We start from the raw sequence: 16,452 nt of genomic DNA, 5'->3' as shown, positions 1-16,452 counted from the left end.
TCTTCAGATGTATCCACTTTTACTACTAGGACACCTACTCATGAAATGTTTGTTGGTAAAGTACCATTTAACCTTTTTTTCCAATCAATGTTTATACTGCCTAACTATATTTTACGTGTCCATGAATTACTTTAAAAGCACTGCAATAATTACTTCAGATTTTAATATCAAATTCTAAAACTAACCAGCAATAATGTAGTGAGGTTTTTAAGTTGACACTAGTATCCCAATTTTATTTATACAAACTTTTAGGAAAATTTCTCTTGATGTTGAACTTTTTTTTTTTTTTTTTTTAGTGTTTGGTTCTCTGTTGTGTTATAGTGCAGTACTCTAGCTGTCTAGTATCACATGCAGCTTCCTGTTTTAGTTTGGAGAACTGGTTGAAAAGTAACATCTCTTAAACTTACATGTTTATATGTGATTATATTTTTCTCTTTGTGCTTGGGAGAGAGAGTGGTTCATCACTCTTAGCAGCTATCTTCAATATTTTATTTCTCTTTTAACTGTTGCACGTCACAGTTTTATATTGTCCAAAATCTATGCATATCTTTTATCCCATTCTGAAGGATTTCACTTTATTGATAGTATGGAGATAAAAGTAGGAAGTATGTGTTTCATTTTAAATAGTAAAGCAGAAACGCAACTTGACTTGGATATCCTGTAATTACAGTATAAAAAGGCAGAATTTCACACTGAGGTTAAATAGGGAATAGTAAGTTTTAAAGTATATACTGAAGCTGAAATATATGTTTTTGAATTCTGCTGAAAAAGATGCAAACCCTGCTCCCCCCCAGCCCCAAAGATGATGAAATTTCTTTTGTTCAGTTCAGAGAAACAGCTTACGGTGATGTGAATTTAAATATTTGATTAAAACAGCATGCAGAAAGTCATCAGTATACCCTCAACAAATCATGTCACCACATTCTAAATATTCTGTTAGATATATATGAGTGAGAGGAAGGAAGAGAAGGAAGAATTAACTAGAAAGCAAGTTAGTAGAAGAAGATTAGACAAAGTTCCAAGTCAGGTGTTCTAAAAATATGACTAGTCTAATAACTTAAAACACATACATATCCAAAGTGTGATAATTCATTGCAGTAATTCCTTCATGTCATTTTGATGCAAAGTTGCCAACCCTTACTCTATGGGATTAAGAACAATCCAGAAAAATCAGAATAGCTGTGTATCTAGACAGCCTCTGACCTTGACAGAGGGAAGACGTTTATCTGATACAATGTAGGTAGCTTGTCCTCATTGAAGCTTCAAGAACACTGAATTGTACATAAAGGAGAGTTGTGGTCTTAACTATGCTGCATATGTGAGTGTCTGTGAAAGTGTCTAGGCTTTCTTTCTTTCTTAGCTGTAAAACCACACATTAGAGGACAGGATAGTGTTGGCTAAAAAGCCAACTGCCTAATATTTCTTTTCTAATGAGATGCAGTGTTGGGTTTTTCTTTTTAATTTATGCAAACAGAATATGTTTTTTTAATACATTATGGAGCCTTCTTTTTTTAGTAAGACGTAATTTGAAGAATGCCAAGTGCTTGGGCTCCCCTATTTTTTGTTCTTCTTAATTACCCATCCCACTCATAACTGTTCCTTCTCTTCTCTTTTTTCTTTCTCTTCTTCCTCTTATTCCTCGCCTGCCTCCGTAGCTGCTTCCCTGATTCTTTCCTTCCCTCTTCCCCTCTTTTTCTCCCTTTCCTTACTCCTTTCCTGCCTTCCTGCCTTGTATGCCTTGTCAGAATTTTTTGTGTCACTTAAGTTTATCCTGATACTACCTTTATGTGCCTTGTTTCTTCTACTGTAGCCGGCTCATTTGGAGCTAGATAACAGTATCTTTACAACTTATTTATGCAGGAAGGATTTTTTTTTTCTTAAAATGAGTTTTTATAAACTTGGTAAGAAAAAATATACTTACTTGCTTTCAGAGAACACACTAGTTTTTGCCTAACTTCATTTGCCTTAATTAAACACTTGGTTTTATGAATAGATGCTTATCATCATCTTACTTTACTCCATTCTCAAGACCTTAAAAGTTTCAGAAGCATAAAAACGTTTTAATATTACAAGGTTATGGAATCTGAAGTTTTGTATTATCTATGTCTTTCCACATATATTCAAGGCCAGTGTGGTAACAATAAAACCTCAAAGTCCAGCTGATATTTTCTGTGTGCATAGTAGTTATTACTGTAGTTAAGTTGGCATTAAAAAGAATGTTTGACACAACTAAAGAATTGAGGCTCTTGATCGCAAGAATTGGACGGGACTAAATGTATTTTAAAATGGAATTTATTAGGGCATTTGATGATATATGCTTGGAGCCTAGTGAACTTCGGTTTGAATTCTAGTTCTGCTTCATGAACTTGACTTTAAGCAAGTATTTAACCTTTTTAAGGCTATGCAAGTTGGGATAATAGTGTCTTGCAGGATTGTCATGAAGTTTACATACACTTTGCTAGGTATATAAAAGTATGAAAATGACTACTACTAAAAACCATCTTGGGAGCTGGGTACAGTAGCTGGTACCCATAATTCCAGCTAATTAGGAGCTGAGGCAGGAGGATGTCTTGAGGCCAGGAGTTTGAGGCCAGCCTGGGCAACATGCAAGACCCCATCTCTCAAAAAATTTAAAGAATTTAAAATTTTTGTATATGTGGACCACATCATAATTAGAATGTACTTCTTACCTAAATTATTATGTAGTCATCAGCTAAAATCATAAACATTGATTTTTTTTCTTTATTGCTTTTAGATTTTAAAATTGCCAAGGATTATTCACTTTTTTTGATCTAATATTAGCAATGAAAAGCTCAAGAAGTTCATAAAATTTGACTTGTTTTTAATAATAATTATAGCAATAGTAAAAAATTTCTTTTTCTACTTACTATTTTATGTAAGGTGAAATACTTGGGATTAAACTGAAAACCCTAATAGATTCTAGAATCAAACAAATGGGGGTTCAAGTCTTGGTTCTGATGCTTATTAAATCTTTGACCTTGGGTACATTATGTAATCTCTCTTTGTTTCCTCATCTGTAAAACGGGGATAATAATAACTGTCATAGGGTTTATGTGAGGTTTAAATAATACCCTGTTTATAAAGCCCTTGCATAGTGTTTGGTAGGGTTTAATAAATGGTAGTAGTTACTTTGACAAAAAAGTATGAGTCCTAATTTATTGTGAAACTACCACCAAAATCAATTAACAATCCAACCAAATTTTGTAAAAGGTGTTTGGAATGCCTTTCTGTCCCCAAAGCTTGTGGATCTTGTACTTTTCAGTTAACTTATTATTGTCCTCTTGAGATTTACCCTGCAGGCCAGTGGTTTCTAAATGATAAACTGTGGGTTGGTGCTCGTTTGTGAGAAAGTTTTCACTGGGCCTTGGTGAAATGGAAGAGTAAGCAGGACAATGTAATGATATAAAGTTAACCTTAACTCAGCTCAGCGCCTGCTCTTTTTAGCATGTGCACACGCGTGTATGTGTGTGTGTGTATTTCTGTAAACTTTCTCTTTTAGAATAGTGATACTAGCTGGGTCTTTTTGTTTTAAATAACTTTTAAAAATTAAAAGTGGGCAGTCCTGATAGTTTCACAAAAAGTCGATGATGTGCATTGAAATTATGATGTAGGCCAGGCGTGGTGGCTCACGCTTGTAATCCCAGCACTTTGGGAGGCCGAGGCGGGCGGATCACGAGGTCAGGAGATCGAGACCACGGTGAAACCCCGTCTCTACTAAAAAATACAAAAAAATTAGCCGGGCGTGGTGGCGGGCGCCTGTAGTGCCAGCTACTCGGAGAGGCTGAGGCAGGACAATGGCGTGAACCCGGGAGGCGGAGCTTGCAGTGAGCCGAGATTGCGCCACTGCACTCCAGCCTGGGCGACAGAGCGAGACTCCGTCTCAATAAAAAAAAAAAAAAAAAAAAGAAATTATGATGTAAAACTCTAACCTTGTTGGTGTATGTGTTTCAGGCATGCAGTAATTACTTAAAAGATTGTTACTTTGGAACTTTGGAAATAAACTGCTTGCTTCCCTGATAACTGTGTGACTTTAAGCAAATATTAATAGCTGATTAGCTATTGCAATTTATTTTTTTTTGGTTTTTTATTTTTATTTTTTTACTTTTTTTTACTTTTTTCCTCTGTCTATAGAGGATTTTAAAACTTGAGATACAAGTTCTGGGTTACTTTATAGTGTTTCTAACCTTTTATACTTTTAGGTAATTATGTCGTAATTTCACAGATTGGTACCTCTAGGCACCTCAGGAGATGGCTCCTCTTTTTACAGAAAGTAATGAAGTCATTTCTGTATGACTATAAAGGATAGGCCTATCTCTTATATCAATCATATTCTAGAAAGCTGAGGCAAAGTAGCAGGAGAAAATAGGAATTTGATATATTGGCCTAATTTTAAATAGTTGTTCCATATATAATCTAAAAGTTAGTGATATCAGTAGCCAAGATTGTTACCAGAATGATTTAAAGAACATTATCTGTACTACTTACACTCTGATGATAGCATGGACACATAATTAAGCATGATAGATTTTTTTCTTGAGTAGATACATTCGCTTTTTATGTAAAGAGTTGAGAGAACAACCAGTAAGCTGATGGCATAATTCTTAAACATCTTGCACACTTAAAAATATTATTAAATTGGTAAGTCTAGGATTCTCAGATCCTTTTGAATAGTCAGAAGATTTATATACTAAATTATTTCGTATTTTGATAGTGTTTTGTGTTCTCATTGTATGACCAATGTCTTTGAGTTAATAGTAGTTTAAGGGTTACGTGATTATGGAACGAGATCAAACTGGTACATTCTCTAAAAATGTGTGTGCTACAGAATAGTCATTATAGGATGTGTAAAATGCTACTTTAAAGTGGTGTCATTAGTGTGAATCAGCTTGTATGGTTCTTTGCTAATAATAAATTGTTGTTTCTGTCTTTGAGGACTTTCTTGGACATCTCACCAAATCTTGTCCTACTTTTTACAGTTTTCTTTGAGATCAGTCTCTAGTACAACATGACATCGTTGTGCTTCTTTATGTCCTGGTGTTATACATTAAGAATTCAAAGTGAGATTCTGACCCGAATAGAGGAGGGGAAGAAAGGGGTCCTAAGTTTAGGACACCAAAAGTTTAACTTCTCCCTGATGGTGTAGTTGTTAACCTTCTAATATAGGTGGTTTTTGTTTGTTTCTTTGGTTTTTTATATTCTGACTTAGTAGAATTTAGAAAAGGAAGAGACCTTAGGAGCCTTATAACATTCCACAAGGTGAAATAATTTCTTCTTTGTGATCCTTGCGAGGTTGATATTTATTTGGATATACTCAATGATTGAAAGTTCTCCAAATCACGTGACAGACCTAATATTTTTAGGTGATTTTAATTCTTTTCAGCCCCTAGACATTCAGAACCTTACTCACATATAACCTCACATAATTGGAAATCTTATATTTGTTGACTCTGTGTAGGCTGATCTTAAAGATATGAGCTTATTGTCTGTGTAATACCACTAGCATTAGTGTAACGCAGGCAAGAAAGAATAAGGTCTGTTAATGGTTTTGTGTTTCAAGACTAGAGTCACCTTAATTAGTATGCTTGAGTTTGTGCTTGTCATCCCCACTGTTGCAAGTACTAAGTTGAAGTTAGAGGGTGGTTAAGAGTTGAAAGTGGCATATCTTTTTTCTCTGATGTTTTAAAAGCACATGGATACAGGTGGACATAAGGATTAGTGAGTTGCAACATTCAGAATCCCATCACTGAACTTAAGCTATTTCACTTTTGATTAACTGTTGAAGGAAGGATGGAGAGAAATATGGAAAATGGGTAGGTGGGAGGGAGAAAAACTTTTATCTTGGGGATACTGAGAAGTTTCATACTTGTTTTTTAAAGCACCACAGAATTCTTACTGCATTCTCAACTGATCGCTTACATTGCATATATGTTTTGCTTCATGCAAAATCTTGTAATTTTAGATGTGTTTAGTTTTTTGAAGATTATCCGCATATAAAATTAAGGTAAAAGATAAGCAAAGATTTCTGTAATGAAGCATATTTTCAGTTCAGTGTGAGTTGCTCGTTTGTTAATTTTGTCAGTAGGATGATTTTGTTAGGGAAAACACAATCATTGCAAAAAATGTGATATACAAAACATTTTGCTTGAAGGATTGGCTTTGTTTTTGTTTGGGGAATTTAGTGCATTTTCCATTCTATTGTCATCATTATTAAATAGTCGTAAATGTAGAGTTATTAAATAATTGAGCTTTTTTCCATTTGGTTTACTCAGGGTTCACTCCTTCTCCAGTTGCACAGCCACACCCTTCAGCTGGCCTTAATGTTGACTTTGAATCTGTGTTTGGAAATAAATCTACAAATGTTATTGTAGATTCTGGGGGTAAGGAAAAAAATTTTATTGAAAGTGTTATAATGTCCTAATTTAGATTCTGTGTGAGGAAAAGTAATGCTGCTTTTAAAATGTTTAGGTATATTAAATTGGGGTAGCCAAAGAAATTGTCCCCATCCCACCAAGCACTAGATAAGAACTTCAGGGAGCTGTTTAGTCATTATTCTTTTATTGGTGCCAATTTAGGCTTTGGGAAGATGTTGTTAGTCCTAGAGCAAAAGAGGGAAAAAGAGATTTAGCTCTGTAGAATGCTAAGTTGCTTGTGACTATGTGTAGATGTTGTGCCTTTTTAGGCATACAATTTTTACCTTTACTGAAATGAATAATAACTGTATTGTCTCTTAATGTATGAAATTGGCTATGTTTGTAAACTACAATAATACAACTTGTGGTACCTTGACTTGTTCAAATAGTCTATGTGTAAACAATTAGAATGTATTAAATAATCAGGCCTGTGGGTACAGGAGCTTTTTATTGTTTTATGAATGATTCTTATTATGGTTCATTTGTCTTAAAGGAACTTTTTTATAGATCTGTAGAACCAGGTTTCCACTTTGTGTTTTTATTAATACCTTGTTAATTTGAAGGCCTATAAAACTTTGACACCCGTAATTCTGTTCTTACCATCGGATGGCCTTTGATTTTGGTTAGTAATTAACTTTTAGCCATTTAGAGAGAATAAATTGAGATGTTCTTAATTTTATAACATATAATTAGTTATCCTTCAAAAACTAAGAAGCAAGCCTATAAAGACTATGTATGGACTAAGAATTTATTTTTTTCTGTGCACTAGTAGGTTTATGATAATATTTTTTTGCTGCATTAGGTTTTAGTTTATCTTGCCTGGGAAAGTGGAGAGACCAATCATTGTTGTGAACTATCATCTTTGGTGACTTCCTTTTTCAAACTGTAATATTCCTAGATCATACTATTGAGTCCCATAGAGGGTTTGTTTGATTGGATTTTCTTTTATTTTCTATAATTTGGTGAGAAAAACTTAAAGAATTTTATTTTCATTTTTAAGAATTGTTCTCGTTTACTAGATGAGCTTATACAATTACAGTATTTAGCAGTTTCTTAGATATAGTTCACTCTTACATTATCTGCTTTTAAAAAAAAGGTCTATAAAATCTTATTTCTTAATGTAAAAGGAACTTTTTTCAAAGTTCCAGAGAGCTATTTTTTAACCTATATTGCTTTAGATGTAAGTGAGTCTTCAGAAAATTTTGCTGGGCTAGCAGGAGAATTACATTTTTTTTTTCCCTTTTATAATACTTCTCTCTTATCCCCTTTAACCCTAATGTAATTTTGTCATGAGATAAGAGATGATTTCTGTCAAAGCAAATACAGCCTTCTCAGTCAATTCACTATGAAGTGGTGAATTTCTTCATTTTCCATTTAAAGACATTTGCTAATGTCTATTTTTTGGGTAACTTTTCCAGTGAATAAACAAGGAGAAAAGGCAAAGACTTCCTTTAGAAAACCATAGCATCATAAAGTTCCTTACAAATTCTATTTCGTCTGTTTGTAACTTTAAGGCTTTGATGAACTAGGTGGACTTCTCAAACCAACAGTGGCCTCTCAGAACCAGAGCCTTCCTGTTGCCAAACTCCCGCCTAACAAGTTAGTATCTGATGACTTGGATTCATCTTTAGCCAACCTTGTGGGCAGTAAGTAGTCTTTGGATACTTTAATCTTCTTTTTTGTTGTTTTATTAAACTGAGTCTCGTGTTATAAAATGCTTTTTTGTTTTTCTCCTTTCCTAGATCTTGGCATCGGAAATGGAACCACTAAGAAGTGAGTGTTTAATATACACGTTGTTTTCTCCACGTGTTATTTAGTGTTTTCTCCCTGTATTGTTTAGAGGGTTGATGTGGCTTTCGTGTCAAAAATATGTATAGAGATGTCAAGTCTGCATCTTGTTTTTTTTTTTTTTTTGACACGGAGTCTCGCTCTGTTGCTCAGGCCGGAGTGCAATGGCGTAATCTCGGCCCACTGCAAGCTCCACCTCCTGGATTCACGCCATTCTCCTGCCCCAGCCTCTCAAGTAGCTGGGACTACAGGCACCCACCACCACGCCTGGCTAATTTTTTTGTATTTTTAGTAGAGACGGGGTTTCACCGTGTTAGCCAGGTTGGTCTCAATCTCCTGACCTCGTGATCCGCCCACCTTGGCCTCCCAAAGTGCTGGGATTACAGGCCTGAGTGACTGCATCTGGCCTTTTTTTTTTTTTAACGGACTCTCGCTCTGTCGCCCAGGCTGGAGTGCAGTGGTGCTATCTTGGCTCCCTGCAACCTCCACTGCCTGGGTTCAGGTAATTCTCCTGCCTCAGCCTCCCTAGTAGCTGGGATTACAGGCACGGGCCACCATGCATGCCTAATTTTTGTATTTTTAGTAGAGATGGGGTTTCGCCATGTTGCTCAGGCTGATCTCGAACTCCTGACCTCAAGTGATTTGCCCGCCTTGGCCTCCTAAATTGCTGGGATTACAGGTGTGAGCCACCACGCCCAGCCTCAAGTCTCTATCTTACTCTGTTCAATATAAGTATATAGCTAAGGAAACTTTACAATTAGAGACAATTAATATTCTCACTTATGTTTATTTAAAGTGATGTAAATTGGAGTCAGCCAGGTGAAAAGAAGTTAACTGGAGGATCTAACTGGCAACCAAAGGTTGCACCAACAACCGCTTGGAATGCTGCAACAATGGTGAGTTGAAAAAGCTCCTGATAGACTAACACTTGAATAATTTAGTTAAATATGTAACATGAAAATGTTTTTAAAGTGATAGACATAAATAGAAAGATTGTTACTGAGTTTAGAAGTATAAGTAATTTGTATTTCTTTCAAAGGAAGCTGGTTGCCTATATACAACCAGATACATTTTAGTGGCTAACATGTATTTAAGGGTTACTTTGTGCCAGACATCATTCCAATAAATAATAATGTTTTATTTTTGATAATCCTCCTATTAATGTGTTAGTAACTATTATTATCCCCATTTTACAGATGAGGAAGTGGAGGCACAGAGTTATTAAGCAATGTGCTCAGGATTACAGAGATCTTAAATGATGAGTTGAATTTTTAGAACCTAGGCAGCCTAACTATAGAACATATTACTGACCTCAAATTTTTTATTTATTTTTCTAAAATACAAAGTCTTCTGATTTCATTATTGGTAAAGAAACTATACTTGCTTGGGTTTTGTCATATAATTTATATATATGACAATATATTTGACAATTATATATATGTCATATAACTTACACAGTTGATACTCATTATTTATGGCAGTTAAGTACTTAACGTCACCCCAAACACTGAATTAGTGTACGCTGAACCCTTGCTAGGGGAAATACATACATATATGTATATGTCACATAGACAATCCTTTTAGAAAATCTCATTCTAGTATATTCTGTTTTCTTTATTTTACAAAAGAGGAAATAAAGTTCAGAAGTGTTAAGTAACTTGCTTAAGGCTATCGCACTAACTGGTGCCAGAGTTGGGATTTTAGTCCTGTCCAGCTGGCCCCAGAGTCAGTTTCTTGCAGTATGATGGACTCCCCATCCTCATTCTCTATCCTCTGGTCTGGTATGAGAGCTGAACCAAGGCAGAGTGTCCTTTGTTCCATCTCAGCTGGAGGTGAACTGTATTGGATGAGTCAAATTTTTGCCACTCTGCAAATGAGCATGAATGGCCTTGAAAGCACCAGGAGTGTTGATTTTTGGTGTCACAAAGTTTATCAGGTAGGTGAATTTGCAAATGTGGAATCCATGAATAATGAGGATTAACTGTATTTTCTAATTAAATAATTAGCATCTGATAATGAAGAGGTTTTAGTATGTTTTAATTACTGTAAGGTATGGTAGACCCAGAATAGCTTTGTGACTATTCTGTCCTTGGCCAGTTTCTATCTTACCAACCAACAAATTTTCGTCAGTGAAAGAAAACTCCTTGTGGAAAAGTTTGAAGCATTCATTCTCCAGACAGTAGGCTAGTAGCTGTGTTTTGATTACATGGGCTACACATTACTAACAGCTGTCCTATTACTGTTAGAGGCTGCTATTGTCCTTATAGCCACTTCCAGAGCACTGCCCTGTTTTCCATGGGTTAATGATATGTTAAAATTAGTAGGACTGAGCTAAAAATAGTATGTTTGTAAAAATTTGTGCATTTTATTATATAGCTGAAGACTTCATAAATGGAAAGTGATATTGAGATTTGGCTACCTTTTTAAGGCAGTGTTTTTTTTTGTTGTTTTTGTTTTCTTTCAGACAGTGTTCATTGCCATCACTAATTTTATTATTTTGTATTTTTTTTTTTTTGAGACGGAGTCTTGCTCTTTTGCCCAGGCTAGATTGCAGTGGTGCGACCCCAGCTCACTGCAACCTCTGCCTCCCAGGTTCAAGTGATTCTCCTGCCTCAGCCTCCCGAGTAGCTGGGATTACAGGTGCCCACCACCACACCCAGCTAATCTTTTAATTTTTAGTAGAGACTAGGTTTCATCATGTTGGCCAGGCTGGTCTTGAGCTCCTGACCTCAAGTGATCCACCCGCCTCGGCCTCCCAGAGTGCTAGGATTACAGGCCTGAGCTACCACGCCCAGCCTATCATCACTGATTTTAAAACTTTGCATTTAAGTAGTTTAGATTTTTATAAACACAAATACACAATCTTAAACCTGTAAATGTTGCTCTCTTGAGGGAATTGGAGCATGTATCATCCCGCTTTTAAAGATTTTTTTTTCCCTAAGTGCAAAGCAGTTGAAAAGCAGATTTAAGTTGAAATCCATCTCTTTGACTCTGAATCCAGTCTTCTTCCCACTATAACACACCTCACCGACCAGGGTATGGTAGGAGTTTAGAGTAGTGGATTTTATGGTCTCGTGTGAATTACGACATTGATGATGTATGAGGAATGATATAAATACCAATGCTGCTATTAAAATATAGTGAATATTTTCTTATATTAAGTTAGTATTAATCTATATGAAATATTAGGAGTTCATAGCACTTAAGACTGACTGCTAAAATGTAATAGGTATTTAGTCATGTAGAATTTGTATTTAAGTTGATAACAGTCTTTATCTTGCTGTGTTATATATGGTAATGTATATCATCTCCTAAGGATTTGGCTACAATATTTGTATGTATTTTATGGAGTTTTCTTTTTAATGGCTAATGTTTGGGGCTGATAATATGATTCACTACTTAAGATAAACTGCTGCTTTTGACATTTCTTTACATTTCTAACCTTTTTATTCTTAAACACTGTCAAGGTTTTTCAGTGTTTTTTTAACACAAATTCATTGGAATTTTATTAAAATATATATTATACTACAAATTCGTTTAATTGGTGCTGGTTTTTTTTCTGTGGTAGACATCTGATGCAACCCTGTTTATGCGATGCCCAGAATTTTGCACTATTGACACTGTTGATAGAATTGATGTTTTAATGATACTTGTAATCAATAAACTGTTTTTTATATAAAGAAATGAGGCCAAAGACTACAATTCCCTTGTCAACCTTGATAGTGTTTTAGTATAGATGTTCTTTCATTAGATACTGGAAATACAAGGGATTTTAGGTAGTTAGTGAATGTACATGTGAACTAAAATGCTCTCTGTGTATTTTCTGTTGTGTAAGTACTTGTTCTAATCCAGTGTTATTGCATTATGTAATTGTTCTCCCTGGGAAAAACAGAATGGCATGCATTTTCCACAATACGTAAGTGACCAAAAATGAGCCTTTTTGCAATAAATTGGCATGCTATTAACCACTGCTGTAGCAGAATCTCATAACCTTTCAGCTATTACTTGTTTTCACATTCAGATTTTCAATGTGCCACAAATTCTTCCTAACATCTACTGATTTCATGGATGTGTTGCAGAATTGATTCTGATGGTGGCATGGGAAATATTGATTTTTTTTTCTTGCTTAGTATTCCGCCATTTGCTGCCAGATGGCTGGGTGTCTGTGTGTGTATCTGTGCTGCCACTATGCCCTTGATGACTTCTGAATGAAGGGAAATGTTGATTGTGGTAATGTTTAAAATAACAACTGCATGAAATCTTACAGGCTTCTGCTCTTCTTGGCAGTTTGTCTACTGCTCTTGCAGATCTTGGTTTTAAGTAGGGAGAGACCAATAAGCCCTACACGCTCACCCAAATACTAAACTTATAACTATTCACTTTAGTGTTATTTTTTTAAAGTTATATTTCATTTAATTTCTCCATGCGTATGTTCAAATTGCCATATAATTTCAGTTATTTTATGTTTTAGCAGTGTTATTGGTCTTTCACCTTTATTCAATTTCAGTTTTCATTATGAGAAACACACACAGGAAATGTTGTTAAGACAGCAACTGTATCTAAAATGATTCTGTTATCAAATTGTATGTTTACAGATAATCAAAGTAGTAGGAAGAGGGGAACTTAAACATCGTAGTGGTAAATGGTTCTTTTAAACATGAAAGCATAAACTGACCTAATTGATTGTTCCTCTTAAATAATTTTTGGAATAAATTAGAAAGCTAACATACATACTCTATATAAAGAACTGTGGTTCATAGAAATAGTTATACTCAATAGTAGTTTGAAACCTTTGGAGTTTTTTGAAAAGAGTGAGTAAGATCCTTAGAAACTAACTTTTTGGAAGATCAGGTTATTGATTGATTTGAGATCTTTACATTTTTTTCTTTGAATGCTAAAGCAATCAGGTACCTAAGTAAGAAAACATTCAATAATACTTTTTCTGGGTAGACATTTTTTTATGATAGTGATAGGCTTTAAATTTTAGAACTATTTAAGATACTTTTTTAAATCTAAAGATTTTTAAAGCTGTTAAAAGCATGATGAAATCTTAGATCACTGCTGTATCTAAGTTTAAGTGGTATATTTTTCCTTCTGATAAGTCTGCTTTTCTGCTAATTTCAGAACACTTTTTTTCACTATTAATCGACAGTTCTTAATGATCACAAGTGTCACTTACAGCTGTCTTAGCAATTCTTTTTAGTGGAACTGCAGCTACTAATTCCTTGAACTCAGTTGACACACATGAGTTATACTTTCTTGTTTATTTTTCCTTTCACTATGTTAGGCACCCCCTGTAATGGCCTATCCTGCTACTACACCAACAGGCATGATAGGATATGGAATTGTAAGTATTTTCCTAGGTACAGCTTTTGGAAAAAATATTGATTCATATGTAACATGTTTTTGTTACAATTTAACCTAAAAATGAATTTAGTGCTCCTCATACCCCTAGCCCTAGTGCCTAAGGCAGTAGAACTATAGCATTGGTTTCATAAGTATGTCTAGAATAATTATTATACAAGAGATCTTGTTCATAGTATTACTTGGTTTATTTTTCTCCTCGTAACTTTGCTGGGCCTTTTATATTTCAAACATTAATGTTAATTATAAGCCTTTGTTGCTGTGACCATGTATTAAATACCAGTGAGGTCTTATAACCTAATATTGTAGGGCATGGGAGGGATTAACACTTGAATTGTATAGAGGTAAATTTAGTCTGATAAAGGCTAGAGAAATTTTCCTATGACAGTGATTATTACAGTACAAAAACAGTCTTTTAACCTTGCAAAATGCCACAATGTGCATTTTAGATTGCCCTTACTTTCCCAACTCTTAGTATATAGAGACTCACTTAGATAAGAAAAGGTGCTAGTAGCTTCAACCCACTGGTATGTATTTGAGGAACTGTTCCTGGTAGAAGGCAGTACCATGTCCCTTGGTATTGCTACTGTGCCTGCTATGTTACTTCTTTATATATATGATATGGAGGTAACTCCTTTTATACATGTGGAGAAGTTTCACAGCTTTTTTTTCGCAGTCATTGCATTAAAATGTCTGCTGAGTCTGGGTGTGGTGGCTTATGCCTGTAATCCCAGCACTTTGGGAGGCCAAGGTGGGTGGCTCACCTGAGATTGGGAGTTCAAGACCAGCCTGACCAATATGGTGAAACTCCGTCTCTACTAAAAATACAAAAATTAGCTGGGTATGGTGGTGCACACCTGTAATTCCAGCTACTCGGGAGGCTGAGGCAGGAGAATCGCTTGAACCCAGGAGGCAGAGGTCACAGTGAGTTGAGATCATGCCACTGCACTCCAGTCTGGGCAACAGAGCAAGACTCCATCTCAAAAAAAAAAAAAAATGTCTGCTGAGAAACTCAGGCCGTAAACTTAAAATGAAGCTCTAAATGCAAATAGTAGTCTACTTGAAACAATAAATAGAACTTCTTGAAAGGAAAGATTTTAGAGCATTGCATTTTAACCAAAACAGTAGTCTGTATGTGCATTATTTTTACACTAGGTATTGTCACTTACTAGGTTAATTTTATACCCTGTAGTGGTAATTTTTAAAGAAACGTATTTGGTTGAGATTCTATTTTCAGTTACTCAAGAAAGAGTTAACCTCTGGTGTGTAATTTAAGCTCGTTCTTGATTCTTATATGACATAAAATGAAAGAACTAGAGCAGGCTTATTGAGAGAATCAACTGTCTTCACTTGTGATCACTTGCATAATGGCAAAAGTACTTGATTTGTTATACAAAGGCAATTTACTTTGAAATATCGTAGCAGCGAAGACAGAGTCTTAAGTTTTCTTGATGTCTAAACCTGATAAATTTGGAAGCTCTTAGTCTAAATCATTTTATCTGTTGTACTACAATAAAGTTTAAATTTTGCAACTCATTGAATAGAAAAAGTTAGGGTTTGTTACTACATTATAAAAATGAGCATGTTAAAGACTTTACGTACCAAAAGAAAAAAAAATACTCTCGAAAGTTTGTAGCTGTTAGTCTTACTTATATTCAGAGGAAGTTACCCTTTGAGTCAAGCAAAGGTACTAGGACCTGTCATCCCTGTTGTCATTGTTATTTACTTAGTCACAATAAGGAACATGGGAGTCAATATCTTTTAACTTGATATTTTTCTCTTTTTTAGCCTCCACAAATGGGAAGTGTCCCTGTAATGACACAACCAACCTTAATATACAGCCAGCCTGTCATGAGACCACCAAACCCCTTTGGCCCTGTATCAGGAGCACAGGTATTACACACTACATGTAACTGTGGTAATGTGCTTGATTTGGAAGGAATATGATACTATAAAACCCTTTTGTACGACTTGAGAAACAAGTTACTAGCACTTTCTCCCTTCATTATGGATATTGCTTGCTTCATATCTTTCTTATATAAGAGCTTTAGGAATATTGATTATTTGGAGGGAAAGGATAAGTAGATAGCAAATACTAAAGACAGAAAATTCTTGGTAACTTATAGTTGGTGGATCCAGAGGATGATTTTTCTGAGATTAAGGAGCCTACTTGCTCTTCATGATTCTGGTGTACTATCCTTTGTGAACCCTCAAAACCATTAATTCAGAGCTTTAGTTCCTTGGCTAATGGCTAGAATGATGCTACAGCAGGGTGTGTTGCCCTTGAGATGCTTGTGAAACTCTTGGCAACTCTCCAAAAAGTTTTGAATATTATTTTTTCGTTAGATAACTTTCTGCCACGGAGGATTGTTTTCAAACACCAAAAAAAGGAGTCAAAAAGCTTGAAATGTCATGCTAAACTAGATTGTTTAATCCAGAGACTTTCCTCTTCATGTGTTTCTAAGGCTTTTTTTCTCCCAGTTCCTGAAAATACACCATAAATATACACTGTTTTATCCCATTATTGTTGCATTAGAAGAATTTTTTTTTTAAAGGTTTTACCCTTTATGGTTAGAAGAGATAGGGAATTCCTTTGTTATTCACTTCTCTGGTGGCATACTCTGGGATGAGGCTCTTGTGAAGTGATAGGATGGTTTATCCTTCTGTGTCTGCGGCTCTGCTCATACTGTTTGACATCTAGAAGTAGTTAATTATATGCAATTGTTAGAACACCCCTCCTTTTCTTAAATGGTTGCTAATCCTAACTGATTGGTTATGTGTTTAATGCTTATTTGAAAACATGTGAATGAGCACTTGGTTAGTGGACTTGTTATTCCCCTTCCACTTGAATGCATATATATTACATTTG

At 35.2% G+C, this 16,452-nt stretch overlaps 1 protein-coding gene across 28 annotated transcripts in view; it reads left to right on the top strand.

The window, feature by feature from the left end:
- Positions 1–16,452, top strand: part of PICALM (phosphatidylinositol binding clathrin assembly protein) — a 102,538-nt gene that overhangs the window by 70,100 nt on the left and 15,986 nt on the right. For 5 of the 28 annotated variants that reach the window (XM_063641492.1, XM_063641491.1, XM_055283144.2 and 2 more), the window contains 7 exons: positions 1–55; positions 6,291–6,398; positions 7,961–8,077; positions 8,174–8,204; positions 9,016–9,115; positions 13,507–13,566; positions 15,372–15,476. The exon at positions 1–55 is cut by the window's left edge. In XM_063641492.1, the coding sequence (XP_063497562.1) occupies positions 1–55; positions 6,291–6,398; positions 7,961–8,077; positions 8,174–8,204; positions 9,016–9,115; positions 13,507–13,566; positions 15,372–15,476 (576 nt within the window). Of the gene's footprint in view, positions 56–6,290; positions 6,399–7,945; positions 8,078–8,173; positions 8,205–9,015; positions 9,116–12,111; positions 12,136–13,506; positions 13,567–15,371; positions 15,477–16,452 lie in introns of all 28 variants that reach the window. The other 23 variants (XM_055283149.2, XM_055283143.2, XM_055283147.2 and 20 more) reach the window with 11 other exon arrangements.

The sequence above is a fragment of the Symphalangus syndactylus genome, chromosome 6 (genome assembly GCF_028878055.3).
Source record: "Symphalangus syndactylus isolate Jambi chromosome 6, NHGRI_mSymSyn1-v2.1_pri, whole genome shotgun sequence".
Taxonomy (NCBI): domain Eukaryota; kingdom Metazoa; phylum Chordata; class Mammalia; order Primates; family Hylobatidae; genus Symphalangus; species Symphalangus syndactylus.
This window is presented reverse-complemented; position numbering and strand designations above follow the sequence as displayed.